The following is a 24195-nucleotide window of genomic DNA, read 5'->3' as shown; positions in this document are numbered from 1 at the left end:
TCAATCGACAAGCATTTATTAGTGGGGCAGCTAGATGGCGCAGTGGATGGAGCGCCGGCCCTGGATTCAGGAGTACCTGGGTTCTGATCCGGTCTCAGACACTTAACACTTACTGGCTGTGTGGCCCTGGGCAAGTCACTTAACCCCAATTGCCCTGCAAAAAGAAAAAAAAAAGCATTTATTAAATGCTTACTATGTGTCAAGTATTTACTGGACCAGGAAGCAAATATGAGAAGGACATATGCTAAAGGGAGACAAGTATATAGGGATGGGAACTAGAGCTATGATTTTCTTAGTATAGGGATTCCCAGATGGGGAACTGTCTTCTACCAAGGCTGGTTGGCAACTGATAGTCTTAGAATTGTCTAGAGCAACAAGGGGTTGAGTGATTTGTCTAGGGCCCTGTGTGGCTTGTAAGTGTCAGGGATAGGATTAGAACTCAGGTTTTTCTGGCTCCAAGGCCAGCTCTCTATCTACTTAGTAAATAAAAAGAAAGTAAATGCAAAGTAGTTAAATACCATCACTACTGGGAATGGAGGCATAGACTTAAGGACTGGAGAAGAGCACAGGGCCTCCTGCCCCAGGGGAGATAATTTTCTTAAGAGCACAATTCTCAGAGGAGATCTGAGGAAAGCCCAAACCATTCCCTAGCTGTCCAAAGGATTTGTCTTTAGGGGTTTTTTTGTTTTGTTTGTTTGTTTGTTTGTCTGGGTTTTTTTTTTACCGGGCAATGAGGGTTAACTGACTTGCCCAGGGTCACACAGCTAGAAAGTGTCAAGTGTCTGAGGCCAGATTTGAACTCAGGTCCTCCTGAATCCAGGGCTGGTGCTTTATCCACTGCACCACCTAGCTGCCCCTGTCCAAAGGATTTGAATCTTGGCAATGTAAGTCCAAGGCAAATGCAAATATAAAACATCTATTTAGCAATCCCACAAAGTTATCTTTATCTTCTACCACATGGATAATAAATGTAATGGGCTGTTAGAGATGGTTATTTTTTTTCTTTCTGTTTCTGTACTTGTTCGTGCATACTAATGGAGATTTTGTGTCTTAAGCTGTTTCTGGCACGAAGGAAATAAACCACTATGTGTTACCTGGTATGAATATTGTACATTGAATATTATTCTAAAAAGGGGAGGTAGAAAGGAAAAGCATTTATATAGTGCATACCATGTCCAGGCATTCTGCTAAGTGCTTTACAAATATAATCTCATTTGATCCTTGCAATGGTTCTCCAAGGTAGGTGCTGTTTTTATCCCTATTACTGAAGTAAACCAAGGTTAAATGACTTGTCCAGACAACTAGTTATTATCTGAAGTCGGATTTAAACTCAAATCTTCCTGACTTCAGGCCCAGAGCTCTATCTGCTGTGCTGTCTAGCTACCTCAAAAAGACTTTGTGACCCACTTGGAGAATACCCTAGATTTGGGTCATCTCTAAGCTTTGTTTTGGAGATCTTCCTGGAGTTACTCTGGGATGAGAGGAGAGTCAGAGAGCAAGAAGAAAAAAGAAAAAAAAAAGAAAGGGGAATTAGCAATAGTGGTTGCAAAAAAAACCAGAGACATTGGAGCAGCTAGGTGGCACAGTAGATAAAGCACTGGCCCTGGATTCAGGAGGACCTGAGTTCAAGAAAGCCTGAGGCTCCTCTTTGGGATCAGGCCCACCCCAAAATGAATCCAGATCCATGGGAGCCTAGAGCCAGAGTTCCTTTTGTTGGATGGGACCTCCTAGGCCCTGGGTGACAACATGCTCCACAGAAGGGCTCTAGTTCTGGAATCACATGAACTCATATTGAGGGGACATGACCAATATGGTCCTCCTGATATGTTCTCCCTCCTCAAGGTGGTCATCAGTTATAAAATCAAGCCCCAGGGGGGCACCTAGGTGGTGCAGTGGATAAAGCACTGGCTCTGGATTCAGGAGGACCTGAGTTCAAATCCGACCTCAGATACTTGACACTAGCTGTGTGACCCTGGGCAAGTCACTTAACCCTCATTGCCATGCTAAACAAAACAAAAAAAGAAACAATAAAATCAAGCCCCAATACAATAGGTGAGGTGGCAATACCAGCAGCCTATGGCTTTTGTTAGTCTCTTTAAATCACCATAACCAATTTAGGGCAGCTAGGTGGCACAGTGGATAGAGTACTGGGCCTGGAGTCGGGAAGACTCCTCTGTGTGTTCAAATCTGGCCTCAGACACTTACTAACCATGTGACCCTGGGCAAGTCACTTGCCCCTGTTTGCTTCAGTTCTTCATCTGTAAAATGAACTGGAGAAGGAAATGGCAAACCAGTCCAGTATCTCAGTAAAGAAAACCTCAAAAGGGATCATGAAGAGTTGTACACAACTGGAACGACTGAACAACAGCCAATTGTAACCTCATCCAGAATAATGGATGTCCTGTATCCAGTCAGACAACTAGTGTTTATTAAGCACTTATGTGCTTAATATGTGCTAAGCACTGGGGACACAAAGAAAGGACAAAACCAACAGCGACAAATCACACCACCAGTCCCTGCTCTCAAGGAGCTCACAGTCTAACGGAGGAAACAACCATGTTCAAATAAAGAAGGATACAGGATAAATTGGAAGAAATCTCAGAGCAAAGGGGATAAGATGAAGGAGGACTGGGGGAGACTTTTTGCAGAAGGTGAGATTTTGACTGAGACTTGAAGGAAGCCAGGGAAACTGAGGCAGAGGTGAGAAGAGCATTCTAGGCAAGGGAGACAGCCAGTGAAAACACTCTAGAGTCCAGATCTAGAGCACCATGTTGGAGGAGCAGTCAGGCAATGAAAGCAAGCCCAAGGGTCCTCATCTCCGTAAGAGTCCAGGTAAGAGGATACTATAGGGTAACCTCAACACCCTTTTTTTTTTCTGTAGGGCAGTAGCAACTTAAAAGACCTATGCCAGGTGCAGTCCTACTCCCACAGGACCAGAGAATCACAGGAGCTGGAAGGAATCTTGGAAATCATTGAGTCCAATGCTCTCAATTTATAGATGAAGAAAACTGAAACCCAGAGAGGGAAAGTGATTTGCACAAAGTCCCATAGATAATAAGTGGCAGAACCAGGATTTGAACCCAAATCCTTTAACTCCAAGTCTAGTGTTCTTTTCATTATACCATGCTGTTTTCCTTACTACTACTGCAATAATGTGGCAAATTATGGCTCCATCTATCTTCCTCTTCCTCCTCAGGTGTCTCATATTTCACTTTACACCCTGCCCATCTTCTGGGGGTTCTCCCCAGTCCAGAGATCATTCTCTGTGGGACTTCTAACCTTTTCACCTCTGAAACTCCTGCCACTAGGACTATTATCTTCCCTTCCTTCCCCCTCCTCGACTTTCAGCTTTGGAAATATAATCAAATCAGCATTGCCATTGCTATTGGAAACCATATGCCAATATATTCCCTGTTGCTTCATTCACCATCCCTGTGACTTTCCAAACCAAAACATCCTTCCTGGCCACTACTCCTCTCTAGGTCATTTTTCCTCTTACGTCCAGAAATGGTCCAGAGGAGAGCAGCCGAACCACATGATAACAAAACCACAATGGGGAAGTCACAGTGTGGAAGTCATAATTCTTTCAAAAAATCATCACTGAAAACTCCCTAGATCTATTAGAAACAGAGGGCAAAGTAAAGACAGTCGAAATCCACCAATCACCCCCGAAAAGGAATCCCCGGAAGGAAAAGTCCCATAAATGCTATGGCTAAAATTCAGAAATCTCAAGTCAAAGAAAAACTTTGCAAACATCCAGAAAGAAGCAGTTCATGTACCAAAGAACCACACAGGATCACACAAGATCTGGCAGCTTCCACTAAAAAACAGAGGAAATTTTGGAATACAAAATTCTCAAGGGCATTAGATATAGGTTTATCATGAAAAATTGAATATATTTCTATAGCAGAGGTTCTTGTCTTGGGGACTGAGAACTCCTTTAAAAAATATAGCTATTTAGGTGGTACAGTGGATAAAGCACTGGCCCTGGATTCAGGAGGACCTGAGTTCAGATTCAGAAACTTCACACGTACTAGCTGTGTGACCCTGGGCAAGTCACTTAACCCCCATTACCCTGCCAAAAAAAATAAAAGAATCCCTGAACTACAAGAGAAAAAATGAACCTTTAATGGGAATTTTCAAGTATTTCTCTTTTTTTGTTGGTTTTGGGTTTTGGTTTTTTTGGCTAGGCAATGAGGGTTAAGTGACTTGCCCAAGGTCACACAGCTAGTAAGTATCAAGTGTCTGAGGCCAGATTTGAACTCGGGAACTCCTGAATCTAGGGTCGGTGCTTTATCCACTGTGTCACCTAGCTGCCCCCAAGTATTTCTGATAAAAAGACTAGAACTGAATAGTAACTTTGAAATACAAAATGAGAGTACAGGGAAACTTAGAAAGATCAATTTATTTGAGTAATTAGAAGGAGCTTAATGATGATGGTACTGAGATTCTGACTGGGGGGAAAGAAGTATCCCTTCAAAACCTTATTGTTTTCAAAGGATATTGAGGGAGTTAAATAAGAAAAATAGAAGGGGGGATTGGTTCTGCCCTGAGGGTTTGAACTGGAGAAAGAAGTTAAGATAAAAGAAATATACTAAAGTAGAAAGGAGTTAGAAGGAGATGGAACTTGACGTTTCTTATTACCTAGGTGCATGAAAAGAAGAATGTGCAAACGTGGAGGAAGGAGCAGAGGCAGTGAGCATAAAATGAAACTCACTCTTATCTGAAATAAACAAGGGAGAGTTGAACACAGTTTAGTATTGAAATACATCAAACTTCACAGAAATAGGGAATGAGGAGGGGGAGGATTTTAAGAGAAAGGATCATACCTTGGAGGACTTAGTCACAAGCAAAATAAACTCCTTGATCCTAAAAGGGGCGGGGGGGGGGGGGGGGACGCGGATCGGGAATAAAATGGTGAAGGAGGGAGAAAAAAATACCACTAGTATCTAAGAGAGTGCCTAAAATGTCCTCTTAGACAGTCTAAGAATCTGGAGGGGAATGGTTGAACAAATTGTGTATAAATGTAATGAAATATTGAGCTGTAACGAATGACGAACTAATGTAGAACAATGTGAACAGAACCAAGAAAACAATTTATACAACAGTATAAAGAAAAACAATTTAACCCTGATGATAGCACTGACCAATCGTGTCTCCAGAGGATCCGTAATAAAGTATGTTACTCACTTCCTGACAGAGAGGTGATGGACACAAGGTTTATAAAGAGACATACATTTTTGGATATAGCCACTGTGTGACTTCATTTTGCTTGATCATGCTTATTTGTTACAAGTTGGTTTTTTTTCTTTCTTACAGTTGGTTAATAAGAGAAGGGTAGTAGGGGAAAGGGGAATTAGCAATAGTGGTTGCAAAAAAACAGAGACATTGGAGCAGCTAGGTGGCACAGTGGATAAAGCACCTGCCCTGGAGTCAGGAGGACCTGAGTTCAAATCCAGCTTCAGACACTTGACACTTACCAGCTGTGTGACCCTGGGCAAGTCACTTAACCCTCTTTGCCTCAACAACAAAACGACCAGAGACATTGTAACTTTTTTTTTTTAGTGAGGCAATTGGAGTTAAGTGACTTGCCCAGGGTCACACAGCTGGTAAGTGTCAAGTGTCTGAGGTCGGATTTGAACTCAGGTCCTCCTGACTCCAGGGCAGGTGCTCTATCCACTGCGCCACCTAGCTGCCCCCATTGTAACATTTTTACTTTTTTCTTTTTCTTTTTTCTTTTTTTGGCAGGGCAATGAGGGTTAAGTGACTTGCCCAGGGTCACACAGCTAGTGTTAAGTGTCTGAGGTGGGATTTGAATTTAGGTCCTCCTGAATCCAGGGCTAATGCTTAATCCACTGAGCCACGTAGCTGCCCCCACATTGTAACATTTTTTAAAAATGCACAGAGAACAGAAGGAAGCTCAGAAGAAAGCAGATAAGCAAGACAGTCTTAAAAGTAAGGTATTGAATTTATTATGTACTTTTAAAGAATAAAATTAAGTGATATAAAATTATGATGCATAGTTACATAAAGAATCCCCTCTTTTGCTCTAAGTGTATGGAAATGTTCTTTTTTGTTATTTAAATTTGGAATAAAAATCCAAATTAATCAATAAAATAGAGCTGTTACAGAGGGAGAAAAAAGAAAGAATACTGTGCCATAAGACATTATGTAAATTTAAGGAAACCTGGGGAGACTTTATATGAACTAATACTGATTAAAGTGAGCAGAACCAGGAGAATCATTTTTACAATGGCTATACCAACATAAAGGAAAGCAACTTATATAGACTTTAGAATTCTGATCACTGTAATAACAAATAATTTCAGAACAACAGATACAAATTTCAGAATAACAAATACTTCAGAAGACTAAGGAGAATCATGCCTTCTGGTTCTTGGCAAGAAAGTGATAGACTAAAGGTCCAGAAAGAGGGATATGTTTTCATACAATGTCAATATGTGAATTTATTTTGCATGACGATAATTATTTGCAGTGGTGAGCTTCTTTTTGTGAGGGGAAGGGGAAGCTGGTATTATTGATAGTGATGCAAAAATAAGAGGAAATGAAAGAAAAGAGCATCAATGAAACATTTAAAGTTCTTAAGTTTACAGCAGGCCAATAGGCAGTTTTATTGCTAACATGTTAAATTTAATATACACTTAAAAACAAATGATGTGGGACAGCTAGATGGCGCAGTGGATAGAGCACCGGCCCTGGAGTCAGGACTACCTGGGTTCAAATCTGGCCTCAGACACTTAACACTTACTAGCTGTGTGACCCTGGGCAAGTCACTTAACCCCAATTGCCTCACTAAAATTTTTTTTTTAAATGATGTAATAGAAATGCAGAGTTTTTAATATAATCCTCTTTTTCTATTATTTTTATATGGAAATGTTCATGTTCATTAATGCTTGTTAAAATCATAATCACCAAGAAAAATTTATTTGAAGGCACGTCTCATTATCCAGCTCTAGTCCATTACTTCTCTGCCAAGAGGTGAGTGGCATGATTCATCATCAGTCTTCTAAAGTCATGACTGGTCACTACATTGATCGAAGTTCTCTAGTCCCTCAGAGTTATTTTTCTTGACATTGTTGAAGCCAATATAATAGTGTTGTAGTTGTATAAATTATTCTCCTAATACTTCTCACTTCATTCTACATCAATTCATCAAAGTCTTCCCAGGTTTTTCTGAATTTGTTATATCTGTAACTTTTAATTGTGCAGTAATATTCTATTATGTCCATATATTTGTATATGTGTATACAAATACATATATAGATATATATCATAATATGTTCCACTATTCCCTAATTAATGGGCATCCCCTTTGTTTCCAATTCTTTGCTGTAATAAAAAGTTCAGTACATAGGTGTCTTTTCCCTCTGTCTTTGACCTCTTTGGAATAAATGCTTAGTATTACCTCACATAAAGTTTCTTGGTTTGGGGGGAGGGGTACAGTTCCAGATTGCTCTCCAGAATTATTGGAACAATTCGTAGTTCCATCAATAATGCATTAGTGTGGGGCAGCTAGGTGGCACAGTGAATAAAGCACCGGCCCTGGATTCAGGAGTACCTGAGTTCAAACCCGGCCTCAGACACTTGGCACTTATCAGCTGTGTGACCCTGGGCAAGTCACTTAACCCCCATTGCCCCACAAAAAATTAAAAATAAATAAAAAAATAAAAATAATGCATTAGTGTGCCTGTCCTTCCACCACTCTTCCAACAATGGCTATTTTCATCTTCTGTTATCTTAACCAGGCTGAGGATTGTGAAGTAGAACCTCAGAGCTATTTTCATTTTAGTTTTTCTTATTTGGGTTTTAGAGCACCTTTTTAGATGGATGTTAATAGCTTCTATTTCTTCTTTTGAAAACTGCCTGTTTATATCTGTCAGGGGGTAATTCTTTAATGCTGTAGTCCTAATTCAACAGCCAGGCTTGTGGAAGCCAAGAGGGGAATAGAATTAGAGCAGGAAAAAGGAGGAAGACCAAATAGGACATGTAGAAAAATGCTGAGATCAGCCCTTCAACTGAGACTAGAAATGTGGTTACCTCTTCTCCCCTCCCCCGTGAGTTTCAACAGGAACCGAGTCCTAGGGTCCCCTTGATGTTGTAGCCTACCCCGCTCATGACATCATGGAAACCACAACTGTTTTGTGCAACCCTGCTCTGGGAACTCAGAACCCTACACTCATCTGGAGGGGACGGGGGCGGGAGTATTAGCGGGGAGGCAGAGCAGGGAAAGGCCTTTTATTTGGTCCTAGTCCTAAAACCATGGGGCTACTCCAGGACTCGACCAAGTAACAGAAGGTGGGTTAGGGATGACTGGCTACCATCATCCTGTCTACACTGGAGAGAGGAAAGGCAAGGATGAGGCAGGACTCAGAACAAATTTACAATGGGTAAGAAGGCCAGGGGCTTAACAGAACCAGCATATTCTCCATTCCCCTTTCAGGAATCAAGCAGAACCCAAATAGGCATTGACTGAGTGAAATAGTAGAGAATTTTATTGTCTAGATAATTAGGGCAGGCAGTTGTTAGCGTGTAGCTTGGGTGCTATTCCAAGTCATTAGTTCCAGTGCTCACTTGTTCCTAGGTCGTTTGCCTCCAATGTGGCTATACGAATTGTCATCTCGATCTCTGAGTGGCTGAAAGATAACGAGGAGAGTAAGGTCAGGGTTTTTGTATTCCTTGCATTTCTTCTTTTGAAAGAGAAGAAATCTCTTTACAATCCAGAGAGCCCCCTGAAGAGATCAAAGCTGTGTGTTCATGTTTCTCCCATGTTGTCTGTTATTGAATTCTCAATCTAACCCACACACACACACACAACCCACTGTTGAGTCTCTTTAATCCCGTACACTCAATTTCATCCCTCCCATCCTCATCCCGATTCACTACTCACCTGGTAGAGTGCATCATTCTGCATCACAATCTGCTTGTCAAAAGCTAATCAAAGAAAAACCCAAAGAAGAAGGGTCAGGAGGAGACAGTCCACAGCCCTTACTATGTTATAACCTTTACTTCCTTTGGGTTGATCTTATTTTTTCATTATGCAATAAACAAGTGAATGCTAAAGGTTAATAAGACATTATTAGTTTCAATTCTTATTGGTGTAGCCAGCCAAATTTTCCCTTACAGCTCCACCCCCCTGCTATAAATCTCCACCTGGATGTCCCATCAATCCCTAGAATTCAACATGTCCAAGACTGAACTTATCTTTCCCCTAAACTTGTTCTTTCCTCATCATCTTTATTCCTATTGATCATACTTGCATCTTCCCAGTAACCCAAACCAGTAACTTCAGAGTCAACTTTGACTCTTTCTTTTCCCTTATTTTCATTATCTAATTAGTAGCCAAGTTCTATTGATTCCACTCCAGTAACAACTCTGTAATGTGTCCCCTTTTCTCTGCTCTCACTGCAATCATGCAAGTTAAGGCTCTCATCTATTCACTCTTATAATGACCTTCTATCTGATCTTCCTGACTCCAGTCTAGTATTCCTCCAATCCACCCTTGACACTGCTGCCCAAGTAAGCATGCACCACTGACCAGGTCACCCCTCTGCTCAAAAATTTTCAGTGTCTCTCTATCACCTACCAAACACAATATAAACTCTTGATGCTGGCATTTAAGATCTCCACAGCCTGATTCCTCTTGGGTTTTCGGTCTTATCCCATGCTATTTCATACTTCTATCATGCTTCCCATATCCTACATTCCACCCAGACAAGACTGACTTCAGTCTTCTGTTCTCATCCTGCCTTAGATTCCTAGATTGTTAGAGTTGATTGGAGGGAACTATAGAAATCATCTATCCCAACCCCCTCATTTTCAGATGAGGAAACTGAAGTCCCAAGCAAAATTAAGTAATTTGTCAAGGATCAACACAGCAAGTAAATGGCACAATTGATACTTGAACTCATGTCTCCTGACTACTAATTCAGTATTTACACCATGCAGCTTTCTACTCTAGTCTCCATGCCTTTACCTCCATAGCGATCTGTTCAAGTTCCTCCCTTTTCACTTAAGTGCCATTTCCTCCTCTGTGAAGTCTTGTCTGTCTCCTAGCCCCTACCTAGACAGCTAAAACTGGAAATGGTATCTCCCTGATTAAATTGATCATGTCTTTTTTCCTGGGCATCTATCTCTCTTATATCTTTGTGATCTAGATCTATTCCTTTCTCTTCCCATATTAAATTTTAAACATTTTGAAAGTGGGGTCTACACATATCTATGTTTTTCTAATGCCTACCCTGAATAGGGACTTAATAAATGTTTGCTAAATTAAATTTATTCTGTAGGCAATGGTGATTAAATGGTGACTCATCAAACAGTGGACTAACATGATGGGGGAGGAGGTGCATCCAGAGGAGCATGTGTGAGGATGGACCTGTGCTCCAACGACTTGCTAAAGGACATGAATGACCATCCTCATGGGTCCTAATGGACCCTCACAACAAAACTTCATTCATTCATTCATTCAATAATATGAATTAAGAAATTAATCTGGCAGCAGTGGGACCAGTAGGAGAAAGCCTAGAAGGAGGAGCCCCATGGAAAACCTTGGTTATTAATGGTTGAACCTAGAAAATGCCAACTTTGTCTCCTTCCCCTTGCCCTAGCCTGTGCATGTCAAGCTCCCCCAACTCACCTGCTGGAAGATAACCCATCTCCTGCCCTGCAAAGCAGTAGATTCCAATAGCCAGGAAAACTGTGGCAATAATGTCAGCAATAAGAATGCCCATCAGAGAGCCTGAGTTCAGTTCCACACAGTTCTGGCACACTGTGGAAAGGGAAAGGACAAACGCCCCCTCAGTGTCAGGAAACGTTCCTGATGGACCCCCTTGCTCACCTCGGAACTCTAGAAACAGAGGCCCTAACCCAGTGCAAGACCCAACTATCCCTATCGCTCCTCCCCTACCATAATCTCTCAGGAATACCCTGAAGCTCTGGGCTTTGGGAGGGATGAGCCAGTTTTCCTAACCATGCCAGAAGCTCCTGGTCCTAAATTGGCTCCCCAAACTCCATGCAGGGGAACTGAGCTTTCCCCCTCACTCCTAGGACCACAGAAGGTATGTTTTGGCTCGTATGGATTACTGTCTCAGTTCAGGAAGACTTGGATTCTAGCCCTTAGCATACAGAGGCTCCCCCTCCAGCCATGAAGCTCACAGTCCTTTCTAGTAGGAGGAAAAGGGTCAGGGGGTAGGGTGGAGGTGGGGAAGGGAGAGATGTTCATACTTCGATAATAAACATGCAGGTAAGGTGACTGATTCTTGCTGTTGAAACACCTATATATTCCTCGGGGATCCTGGATTTTTTTCCCTAAGTCTATACTTTTATTGCTTGAATAAATTTGTGTTAAATTGTTGAAGGTCTCCCAGTAGAATTCTGTGCCATTGCACTTCAGAAAGATCTTGTCTTCAGATTCCACCACAGTTACAGATAAGGATTTGTCTAGGGAAGAAAAAAATTACAATTATGGTGCCTCTAAGGCCAAGAGGCAAAGTGAGGAGGGAGATAGGGTGAAGGGAGGAAGGTAGGGAAGGAACTGTTGTTCGCTTCTACCATTCCTGTTAATGAGTCAACAGTTAATATTGTGGATTGAGTCCATGTGTTTTCTGTAGAACCAGGGAAAGGAAGAGATGCACAGTTTCTATTTTCCAAGGAGATGAAAGCCTAGGGAGAGACTTCCATGAACTGATACAAAGTAAAATATGAGCAGAAACAGGAAAATAACTCATACAATAACAGAAATGTTTAAAAATTAATGGCTTTGAATTATTTAAGAATTCTGATCAACACAATGATCAGCCATGATGCTAGAGGACTCCAGATGAAAAATGCTGCCTGCCTCTTGACAGGCAGGTGAAAGACTCAGAGTGCAGATTGAGACACACATTTCTGGACATAACCAATATGGGGATATACTTTGGTTGCTATACATATTTGTATGTGAGAAGGAAAGAAAGAAAAAAAGTAAAGAAAAAAGGAAGGAAGGAAGGTGAGAAGGAAGGAAGAAAGGAAGGAAGGAAGAAAAGTGGGAAGGAAAGAAAGCAGGAAGGAAGGAAGGTGGGAGGGAAGGAAGGAAGGTAGGAAAGAGGGAGGGAAGGAAAGAGGGAGGGAAGGAAGGAGGGAAGGAAGGAAGGAAGGAATCTAATGAGACACAGGTAGATGGAATGAAATTTTGAACACTTAATAAGCAGCATAAAAAGAAAGAGAAATACAAACTGAACATATGTGTGCTGGGGATCTCAAAGTAAAGCAAGTTTTCCAGCATCAGGGAATCTTAGGGTAGAGAATCTTTTCCTATGACATCCCCTAGTCTTTGCTCCCAGTGAGGGAAAGTCCATTATCACTTTGGAAAATAGAACTAACATGTCTTTGTCATTGCTACCCACGGCTCCTAGTTCTACCCTCTGGAACTAAGCCTTAAGTCTTACTCTTCTTCCCCATAACAGCCCTTCAGATACTTGAAGACAGCTCTCATGGCTTCCCTAAATCTTCTCTTCTTCAGGATAAAGGTCCCCAGTTGGATTAGATTGATCTGGGAAGATTTCCAGGAGGAAGCAAGCACAGATTTAAAGTAGAAAGACTTTAATTGAAGATTGAGGCAGACAGACCCCCTGCTGAAGAAATTTCTCCAGTTATCCCACCTCCCCAAAAAGCATGTCCCTGTTTTACAGAATGACTTATATTTACTAGCTCCCTAAAACATACATACTCCCTTTCCCTCTCCCATTGGTCCTTCCCCACCCCACCCCCAAAACAGATGAAAACACTGAACAAAGGATTTCTTTTGGTCAGGGTGAGACCAGGGCATGTCATGACTTGCAGAGACCTTATGGGTTTGGAGTGAACAACTCCTCACCTCCAAACCACTCAACTCCTACTGTTCACAGGTTCTAATTCTCTAGAATGGCATAATATTTTGTGTGCCCAGAGCTTGCCCAAAGAGAATTTCCTGGAGAATCCAAATAACTTACCTTCTTCATCTGCCTGGACCACAGAGCCTGTGCAAAGAAAGAACACAGATTCGACTGAGTAGAGTCTGTTCAAAATCCAAAAAAAGTGCCCTGACAGTCCTGAGGGGCCTTTTCCATTCAACACAACAATCTTGTTGTTCTTTCCTTCCCCTCCATATCTCTTTAGAAGTTCCTTATCATATATTAAGCAAAAATCGCTATGTATATAAAAGTGGAAAAAAAGAAAAAGATCTAACCTCTCCCCAGTACACACATGTGAGCATATGCATGCACACACACACACATACATACATGCATGTGTGATTATAAACTACTCAAGAAAGATACCTTTCTTCATCCTTAGTAGGGGTGGGGGTCCACAGGTATGGAACATTGCTTATAACATCATTTTTTTCAAAGTACTAATTGGTTTTGCTGATTTTTTTTCACTTCTCTTTTTAAAAAATATTATAAGGGGGCAGCTAGGTGGCGCAGTGGATAGAGCACTGGCCCTGGAGTCAAATCCGGCCTCAGACCCTTAACACTTACTAGCTGTGTGACCCTGGGCAAGTCACTTAACCCCAATTGCCTCACTTTAAAAAAAAAAAGGAAGACAAAAAATATTATAAGGGATGGATCACTGAAAGAGATTGACAAAGCAATATTGGTGATATAAAAACAAAAAGATATCGACAACAAAATCTATTTTGAAAATAATTCCTCAAGGACAGGGACCATACTATTTTTCATCTTTGTATCTCTGGCCCCTCTAACAGCAGCTTAATTTAACCCTTGTCTGTACTTAATAAATGCTTGTTGAATTCAACTGAATTGAGTTTCCAATTGAGTTGGGCCCTAGATTTTGGTGGCAAGAGGCAGAAGGGGAAAGAGGTAAAGATTTAGAGTGATACATTTTTCTAGCCTAAGACAACTCAGGAGGTTGTCAGGAGAACCTGTGACATGGGGTTTGGATCCAGCCCAAAGCACATGGAGGCAACACTAGCAATGAACTATGGAGTCAACTATTATGGTAACAGCAGCAGCAGCTTAAAAAGAAACTACAGGGGATCCTTTGCTGGCACTGATTAGAACCTCTATTACCTAGAAGAAGTTCTGGGTCCCAGTTCCAGGATAGAAAGGAGCTCTTGTGGTCAGTCACAAGGGAGCATGGGCTCTGATCACAGTTCTAAGGCAGAGAGGAGCACTAGTGCTTGTGGCTACAGGGGGACTAGGGGCCCTTCCTGGGTAAAGATAAAAGCACAGACCAAGAGAGCAGTGACCATACCTCTCCTTGGATCATACCACTTTGGATGTACCAAAAACATACAGACCTCCAGAACTAGCTCTGAAAACAGCAGTGTGAAAAAGCCTGAAGTTTGGGACAGTGCTTCCCTACTTCCAGGTGAGCAGAGTCCAACTTTAACATAAGTTCAAAGTTCAAAGTCAAGGAAGAGACTAGAAAATGAGTAAACAACAGCAACAAAAATTGACCATAAAAAGCTACTACAGTGTCAGGGAAGACCAAGACATAAGCTCAGAAGAACACAACAGTGTGAAAACAGCTACAACCAAAGTCTCAAAGAAAAATGCTGGACTTGAACCCAACAAGAATTCCTGGAAGAGTTAAAGAAAGAGATAACAGTGGTAGAGGAACAACTGGGGAAAGAAATAAAACTGATACAAGAAAATTATGAAAAGAGAATTAATAGCTTGGTCAAAGAGTCACCAAAAATGCTAAAGAAAATAACACTTTTTTAAAAAAAGAATTAGTCTAAAGGTAGAAGAGGCACAAAAATTCACTGTAGAAAATAAATCCTTAAGAGGCAGAATAGGTCAAATGGAAAAGGAGGTATAAAACAATCACTGAAGAAAAGAACTCCTTAAAAAATAAAATTGACCAAATAGAAAAAGAAGTATAAAAGCTCAGTGAAGAAAACAATTCCTTAAAAATTAGAATTGGGCAAGTTAAAGCTAATGACTTCATGAAACATCAAGAAACAATAAAACGAAGTCCAAAGAATTCAAAAAATAGAAGAAAATATGAAATATCACATTGGAAAAACAGCTGACCAGGAAATAAATTAAGGAAAGATAATTTTAAAATATTGGACTTCCTAAAAGCTATGATCAAAGAAAGAGCCTGAACATTATATATTTTTTTAAATTATCAGGGAAAACTGCCTCAATATCCTAGGACCAGAGGGTAAAATGGAAATTGAAAGGATCTACCAATCACCACCTAAAAAGAGATCCCAAAAATAAAAACTCCCAGGAATATTATAACCAAATTCCAGAGCTCCCAAGTCAAGGAGAAAATATTGTAGGCTGTTAGAATGAAATAATTTAAATACTGTGAAACCATAGTCAGGATCACACAAGACTTAACAGCTTCCATGTTAAAGGATCGCAGGTATTGGAATATGATATCCTGGAAGGCAAATGAACTAGGACCACAACCAAGCATCACCAACTCAGGAAAACTGACTATAATCCTTCAAGGTAAAAATGGATATTTAATGAAACAGTGAACTTTCAAGCATTCCTGATGAAAAGAGGAGAGCTGAATAGAAAATTCAACATTCAAACACAAAACTCAAGAGAAGAATAAAAAAGTAAACATGAAAGAGTAATCATGAGACTCAATAAAATTAAGTGTATTCCTATATGGGAAGATGATGCATGTAACTCCTAAGATCTTTATCATTATTAGGGCAGTTAAAAAGACTCTATGTAGATAGAGGACATGAGTGTGAGTGGATTATGTTAGGATGACCTCAAAAAAAAAATGAAAGGGTGAGAAAGGTAAAAGGAAGAGTGAATGGGGAAATTTTTCTTACATAAAAGAGGCTTGCAAGGAAGAGCTTTTATAATGGAGGGTGGTGATGAGCTATGCTTGAACCTCACTTTCATCAAAATTGGTTCAAAGGAGAAGAGCATAAGAGATATGGGAAAGGGGAAGATTAAAGGGAGGGAGGAATAAGGAAGGTAGTGGTCAGAAGCAAAACAGATTTTTGAGGAGGAACAGGATAGAATAAACAGAAGAAAATAGAATGGAGAGAAATACGCAGTAATCATAACTGTGAATGTGAACGGGAGGAGCTCACCTATAAAACAAAAACGTATACAGAATAGATTAGAAATCAGAATCCAACAATATGTTATTTACAAAAGACACACTTGAAACAGAAAGACATACACAGAGTTAAAATAAAGGACTGGAGCAGAATTTATTATGCTTCAACTGAAGTAAAATAGGCAGAGTTAACAATTATGATCACAGACAAAGCAAAAATAAAACCAGACTTAATTAAAAGAGATAATCTAGGAAACTAAAGTTTGCTAAAAAGTAATGTAGACAATGAAGTTACATCAGAAATTTTTACAGCAAGTTTCTCTGACAAAGGCCTCATTTCTTAAATATATATATAGGGAATTGAATCAAATTTTATAAAAGTAAGAGCCTAAATTGATAAATATTCAAAGGATATGAACAGGCAGTTTTCAGAAGAAAAAACCAAAGCTATTTATAATCATATGAAAAAATGCTCTAAATGACTATTGATTAGAGAAATAGAAGTTAAAACAACCACCTCACACCTATCAGAAATAACAAATGGGGGGCAGCTAGGTGGCGCAGTAGATAGAGCACTGGCCCTGGAGTCAGGAGTACCTGAGTTCAAATCCGGCCTCAGACACTTAACACTTACTAGCTGTGTGACCCTGGGCAAGTCACTTAACCCCAATTGCCTCACTAAAAAAAAAAAAAAAAGAAAGAAAGAAAAAAAAAGAAATAACAAATGCTGGCAGGAATGAAGAAAAATAAGTACACTAATAAATTATTGGTGGAGTTGTTAAATGGTTCAATATGGAGGACAATTTGGAACTATGCCAAAGGGCTATAAAACTGAATATCATTTGACCTAACAATACCACTACTAGGTCTGTACCCCAAAGAGAGCAAAGAAAAAGGAAAAGGACCTACATATACAAGAAAAATTGCAGCTCCTCTTTTTGTGGTGGCAAAGAATTAGAAATTGAGGGGATGCCCATCACTTGGGGAATGTCTGAAGAAGTTATGGTATATGATTGTAATGAAGTACAATTGTGCTATAAGAAATGAGGAGAGGGAGTCATTTCAGAGAAAACATGACAAGAGCTATATGAACTGATACAAAGTGAAGTGAGAAGAACTAGATCATTGAATACAATAACAGCAATATTGTATCGATGATCAATTGTAAAATCTTGACTACTCTGATCAAAATGATTTGTGACAATTCCAGAGGACTGGTGATGAAAAAAAATGCTATCCACCTCCAGAAAGAGAACTGATGAATTCTGAGTGCAAATTGAAGTACAATTTTTTTGCTTTCTTTTTTTTCTTTTTATTTATTTATTTATTTATTTAGCATTATGGCTATTATGGGAATGTTTTGCATGATTTCACATATATAATTAATTGGTATCATTTTGCTTGCCTTCTCAGTGGATGGGGGAGGGCTAGGAAGGAGGGAGAGAATTTGGAACTCAAAATTTAAAAACAGAAGGATGTTTTTAAAAATGAATAAATAATAAACTTTTGAAAAAAAAAACAAAAAAAACCCCTTAAAAATGGCTTTAGAAAGGGTTTAGCTTCAGGGGGCAGCTAGGTGGTGCAGTGAATAAAGCACTGGCCCTGGATTCAGGAGGACCTGAGTTCAAAAGCGGCCTCAGACACTTGACGCTTGTTAGCTGTGCGACCCTGGGCAAGTCACTTAACCCTCATTGTACCACCAAAAATAAAAAATAAAAAAGGATTGGCTTCTTAGATTGGGCCTCAGAGAGTAAGGTCAAGACTTTGGTGTGGCCAACACATATCTAAATGTATTCCTTAGCTATATAACTTCAGACATTCAGTTTCATCAATACATCCTGGGGTAGTGAGTTTCTGGGAAAGTGACTCTCTCACCAAATGAGTTATAAATCAGAATATTAATTTATACATTTTCCAGTGGGAGATATTTATGTTTAATAAACCAATACTAGTCATAAAGAGTAGCCCTCACTTCTGGCCAGCTCTCCTTTTCCCAGGTTCTGTGCAGACTACCACCTTTCTGCTAGGCCATAACCTGGGGCATGCTGCGATTAATTAGAACAAAGTTCATTTTATTTCACAGTCATTTTTGACATTTGTGTAACTTCAATTACATTTTCAATTGGTGGCTTCCTGGGGTGGTTTCCAGGGACACTCTAGTCTCTATTCATTCTCTAGGAAGGAAACATCTTTGTATCAACCACCCCTTCACAAAATATCTCTCAAGGAGTGATCTATAATGAAAAGGTTTAACCAGGGTCCTCTTTTTTTTTTTAAGGTCTATATTCTTTCTTAGTTACTTCATCAGTCCTCATAGTTCCAATTATCATCTCCATGCAAAGGATTCCTGGATTTTTATATCCATCCCTAGTCTCTCTGCTGAACTCTAGTTTCTTCTTGCTGTTCCCCAGATACATTTCCTCCCCCACTTCCATGCCTTTGTAAAGGCTGACCTCCATCCCTAGAATGCCCTCCCTCAACATTCTACCTTTTAGAATCCCTTAGTTTCCTTCAAAGCTCAACACAAATGCCACTTCCCACATGATGTCCTCATTGATTTCTTCAGCCAGTGGATCCTCCTTGTGAAGTTATCTTGTATTTATTTTGTTTATATTTATCTGTGTATTTGTCACTTTCCCCCAAAAGAATGTAAACTCCTTGAGGTCAGGGATGATTTCATTTTTGTCTTTGTAGACTCAATGTCTAGTATAGTTCTCAACAGATAGTAAGGGCATAATAAGTGTTTGTTGATTGATTCATTCATAGCTTGATACTTGGTACAGTATTATTACATTGGGGGAAGAGAGAGAGAGGGAGAGGGAGAGGGGGAGAGAGAGAGAGAGAGAGAGAGAGAGAGAGAGAGAGAGAGAGAGAGAGAGAGAGAGAGAGAGAGAGAGAAAATGAATATATCCCCTGACACCAAAGGAATTAAATCAACCCCTCTGTTCAGCCTTATCTGAATTATTCATGATCCAAATATCCAAATACAGCTAGGATTTGTTCACCCCAGACTGGAACATTCAGTTACCTCTATCTACCTCAGGTAAAATCCAAGAGCAGGTTTGGGGGTGGGGGTGGGAAAGGAATAAGCATCTATTAAGTGCCTGAGCAGCTAGGTGGCACAGTGGATAGAGCACAGGGCCTGGAGTCAGGGAGAGTCCTCTTCCTGAGTTCAAATCTGGCCTCAGTCACTTAACCCTGTTTGCCTCCGTTTCCTCATCTGTAAAATAAGCAGGAGAAAGAAATGGCAAACCACCCCAGTATCTTTGCCAAGAAAACCCCAAAGGGGGTCACGAAGAGTCTAACATGACAGAATAACAACCATGTGCCAGGAACGATGCTAAATGTTTTACAAATATCATCTCATTCGATCCTCATCACAACTCTGTGAGGTAGATGCTATTATTCTTCCTATTTACAGTTTCCTCCACGGAGGTTGAGTGATTGGCCCAGGCTCACACAGCTAGTAAATATCTGTGGCTAAATTTGAATTCAGATCTTCCTGACTCTAGGCCGAGAGCTTTATCCACTGTACCACCTAGCTGCCTTTAGCAGAGGCTTCCCAAATGCCCTCCATCATCTTCATGCTATCCAGAACTAATCTTTTGCTTAGACTGAGCTAGTTGCCACAGACTCTAATATCCAGACCAAAGCAAGGACAGAATGATGATAAGGGCAATGTATGTTTTATATCTTTTTTTTTTATATGAGTGAACATTCCACTAGTGGCTTGTCTGCTATCAGTACATCTTGTAGTTAGATTAACTTGGTGCGAAGCTTTGTCTCTTCATCTGCAAGATGAAAGTTATAGACTGGATGACATCAGTGGTCCCTCCTAACTCTGAACCTATGATTTTAGGGAAATCTATGTCTTTTTTTTTTTTTTTTTGGTGAGGCAATTGGGGTTAAGTGACTTGCCTAGGTTCACACAGCTAGTAAGTGTTAAGCGTCTGAGGTCGGATTTGAACTCAGGTCCTCCTGACTCCAGGGCTGGTGTTTTATCCACTGCACCACCTAGATGCCCCAAATCTATGTCTTTTGAACTCCTCCAACCTGATATAAATATTCTGTTCTTATTTCATGTTGATTATTATCAAGTCACAGTATGGTATTTTCTGACCCTGTGCTCTAGGAATTATGAAACGCAAGGACATCATCTATATCAAAGCTTCTTAAATTGTGGGTCGTGATCCCCATATGGACTCACATAACTGAATGTGGGGGTCATGAAAAATTTGGCAATAGTAAAAGATAATGTATACCTCTTTTATCTACCTATATGGCCCAGGGTTGCATACAAATTTCTCAGGTGGAAAGGGGTTATGAGTGGAAAAGGTTTAAGAAGCCCTAATCTATATAATCCAAAAGGCTATGGTTCTTGAATTCTTCAAGTCTTGGTTTAGGGATACCAAAGATGCAAAGATCTTTTTCAGATTTCTAAGGTATACCTGGCCCCTCAGAGAACTACAATTATCCCTTCTACATAGCAATTTTCCCCATCGTGGTTCCAATATATCGCAGGTCGGCATAAGAAATTAATTCAGACTTCTTCTCTGGTACAAAGGGAGGGCCAAAACATTTTACACAGATTTTCCAGATCACCAAGGTGCCCGTTCCTAACCCCTGTAATGTAGAAGGGATAACTGTATTTCACATAGAAACCTCAGCGACCCCAGGGTAGTCACCTCTCCTTGTCCCAACCTTCTAAATTATTAGCTTGATAATACAAGACTCCCCACCACCACCACCACCACCACCCCGCCCACACACAGTACAAATTCAACACTAGAAACAACTACTTGAATCATGGTTACTTTCCAGAAAACAGTAGACATCTGGTTAGGAGCTAGATCACAGAGAGAAGAGGGAGGTGCAATGTCTAACTATCCTTTGTGTCTTTGTGCTCCTGAACACCACGAGGAGAAACAGAGATGTTCTCCATCTTGCCCAGGCTCAAGAAACCAAAAGGATGAAGGAACAAGTTGAGTTTTCTCTTAATTCCTTATCCTGAGCACCATGTTCAATCCAAGCTAGTGATTTGTCATTGGCCAATATAATTGTAACTAACTACAGCATATTAGAAGTGGAAGGGACCTTAGAGATCATATAATCCAAGGGTTCTTTTGTGTGTCCTGAACCTCGGCAGGGGGCGGGGGGGGGAGGCTGATGAAGCCTACGGCCTCTTCAGAACAATGTTTTTAAAAACATAAAATACATACAATCACAAAGGAAACCAGTTATATTAAATAGAGTTATCAAAATATTTTTTCAAGTCCACAAACCCCGGACCTCGTCCAACCTCTTCATGTTACATACTGAAGCTTAGAGAGATGAAGCAATTTACCCAGAGACACATAGCAAGCCAATGGCAGAGGCTAAACTCCTAACTCCTAAAAGTGTCCTCCTTATACCACACTGGAATAAAAGGCCCCATGTAATTCAGCCTTACTACAGGATAGCAGTGACTTAGACACAGTCTACTGTCTGTCGTGGAGTGGAAGAACACTACTCTTGAAGCAAGGAGGTAAGGGTTTGAATTCTGTTCTGCCACTTATTAGCTGCATGACCGTGAACAAGGTATTTTTATTCCCTCTGAAATGCAGTTTCCTCATCTGTAAAATGGTGATAATTATGCTTGTACCACCTTCCTCATAAGATTGTTGTGATGGTCAAATGAGACAGCATGTGTTGTCAGCCTTAGAACGGTATTTAAAATATGAACTATTATTATTAAACCCAAGATGGGGATGATAGAATCCTCTGATATGATGGTGTCAAACTCAAATGGAAACGGATCCCTGAAGTCACATATTGACTTAGAAATAAAAAAGAAACATTAGTTATGTTGTATTGTGTTTTTATTTACCTTGTTAAACATTTCCCAATTATATTTTAGTCTGGTTTGGGGATGGCTTGGCTGGTAGGTGCGAATTTGACACTTCTACTAGCTGAGGTCTTTGGCTTTGGCCAGACTGAGACAAAGAGGAGAGAAGTGAAGCACTGACCTTTCTTAGGCTCTGCCCTTACTGATATCCTCCTCCCCTACTTCTTTTTTTTTTTTTTTAAGTGAGGCAATTGGGGTTAAGTGACTTGCCCAGGGTCACACAGCTAGTAAGTGTTAAGGATCTGAGGCCGGATTTGAACTCAGGTTCTCCTGAATCCAGGGCCAGTGCTCTATCCACTGCGCCACCTAGCCACCCCCTCCTCCCCCACTTCTAAGAGGACTCCAGAAAAACTGAGGCTCTGAATATATGTACAAAGCATTTCCAAGTACCCCTTTGTGAGGTCAAGCTGGGATGAAGACCCAGAAACGTCTCACCCCAACAGGTGGCCCTAAGTTCCCTCTCCTCCATTTCCCCCCCCCACCCCATCCTGAAGACCTTACCCTGGAGAAGAATGATGGTCAGGATCAGGCCAGTTAGACACAAGTCCCACTTCATACTCCACCTGTGCATTTCCTGGAGAGCCATGGAAGCATCTGCCTCAATCGAGGCCCACCCACTCTCTTCCTGAACTTCTTAGGCCTTCCAGAAAAGGTAAGAAGTGCTAGGCGGAAGCCAGCAAGTTCACAAACACTTCTCTGAATTGTGAGTGGCAGAGATCACTAGAGTGATCAGGGTTGGGGAGAGGAGGAGGGGGAGGAGGGGAGAGACAGGAAAGGAGTAGGTGCAAACCGATCTTTCTGTGCAGGGAGGCTTCAGATGCTGGGTAAAGGGAGGAAGCAGAGGGTAAAGAAATATGCTAGAACTCTCAACAAGGAGTGTGTGGTATTCAAAGCAAAGGAACAGTAGTGGGATTGTAGGGACTCTGAGACCAATGCATACCCTTACATGAAGCAACAGAAAGAAATAAAAATTCCATAATTATCATTAGCAATAGTCAGTCGATATACATGTATTAAATACCTATTATGTGCTGGGTATTATGCTAAGTGCTGAAGATACGAATAAAGGCTAAAGACAGTCCCTACATTCAATAAGCTCACAATTTAATGGTGGGGGGACAACATGCAAACAGCTATATACAAACAAACTATATAGAGGAAAAATTGGAGACAATTAATAGAGGGAAGGAAGTAGAATTAAGGGAGATGAATGCAGGCTTTCTGTAGAAGCTAGGATTTTGGTTGGGACTTGAAGAAAGCCAGGGAAGCCAGTCAGTGAAAATGTCCAGGAGTGTTATATATGAGGAAAGCAAAGAGGACATTCAGCTACTAGAGACTATGGAAGGGAGAAACGTATAAGAACACTGAAAAGGTAGGTAGAGCCCAGTTGTAAAGATCTTTAAACTCTAAAAAGAAGATTTTACATTTGTCCCTGGGGGTAACAGATTTTTGTCGTTGTCGTGTTCAGTCTTTTCGGTTCTGTCCAACTCTTTGTGACCCCATTTTGGATTTCTTGGCAAAGATACTGGAGTAGTTTGCCATTTCCTTTTCCAGCTTGTTTTACGGATGAGGAAACTGAGGCAAACAAAATTAAGTGACTTGCCCAGAGCACATAGCTAGTAAGGGTCAGAAGCCAGATTTCAATTCAATTCTTGACTCTGGACCTGGTGCTCTATCGACTGCTTCACCTAGCTACCTCAAGGTAAAAGAAAGTCACTAGAATGTATTAAGTAGTGGGGTGGCATAGTTAGACCTGGGCTTTTGGACAATCATTTTGGCAGCTTGGAGGATGGGTTGAAGTGAGGGAAAGGACTGAGGAAGAGAGAACAAAAAGGAGGCTACTTCTATAGTCCAGGAAAGAATGAATTAGGATAATGGCTCTATGAAAGGCGAGAAGGCAGTGAATACAGGAGCTGTGGAGTTGGGAGTCCAATGAGAACAATTTTTAAAAACAAATTTATATACCATTTTAAAATTTGCAAAGTGCTTTCCTATAAGGTAAATAGAACAAGAATTATTATTATTATTATTATTATTATTACTGTTGTTGTTGTTATCCCCGTTTGACAAACAAGGAAACTGGGAAATTTAGTGGCTTGCCTATAATCACCTTTCTAATGAGTGTCTGGCTCTAAGCAGAGGGTCTTGATTCCAGTTCTCCCATTCTAACCACTATGACAAACTGTCATGAAATTTACGTATCTCCCTCAGGGAGGAGGTCAAAGACCCTCCTGGAAACATTCGGTGCACCCCCAAACCCAGTCAATCCT

The 24195-nt window shown here is 40.6% G+C and overlaps 1 protein-coding gene across 1 annotated transcript; it reads right to left on the bottom strand.

The window, feature by feature from the left end:
• Nucleotides 1-8513: 8513 nt before the first annotated feature.
• Nucleotides 8514-22616, bottom strand: LOC122750782 (T-cell surface glycoprotein CD3 delta chain-like). Its single transcript, XM_043997602.1, has 6 exons — nt 22427-22616; nt 12990-13016; nt 11245-11460; nt 10658-10789; nt 8909-8952; nt 8514-8654 (listed from the first exon to the last, which is right to left on the bottom strand). Exons 1-6 carry the CDS (start codon nt 22509-22511, stop codon nt 8589-8591), a joined length of 570 nt encoding a protein of 189 aa, XP_043853537.1. The 5' UTR covers nt 22512-22616; the 3' UTR covers nt 8514-8588.
• Between the last annotated feature and the right edge of the window lie 1579 nt (nt 22617-24195).

This window comes from Dromiciops gliroides, chromosome 3 (assembly GCF_019393635.1).
Source record: "Dromiciops gliroides isolate mDroGli1 chromosome 3, mDroGli1.pri, whole genome shotgun sequence".
Taxonomy (NCBI): domain Eukaryota; kingdom Metazoa; phylum Chordata; class Mammalia; order Microbiotheria; family Microbiotheriidae; genus Dromiciops; species Dromiciops gliroides.
This window is presented reverse-complemented; position numbering and strand designations above follow the sequence as displayed.

Bases quoted from the DNA above. Each gene is read 5' to 3' on its own strand.
- LOC122750782 (XM_043997602.1), bottom strand. From the start codon at position 22,511: ATGGCTCTCCAGGAAATGCACAGGTGGAGTATGAAGTGGGACTTGTGT. The intron at 13,017-22,426 runs GTAAGGTCTTCA...TTCTTTGCACAG, and splicing joins GACCATCATTCTTCTCCAGG to GCTCTGTGGTCCAGGCAGAT. The intron at 11,461-12,989 runs GTAAGTTATTTG...TTTCTTCCCTAG, and splicing joins GGTCCAGGCAGATGAAGAAG to ACAAATCCTTATCTGTAACT.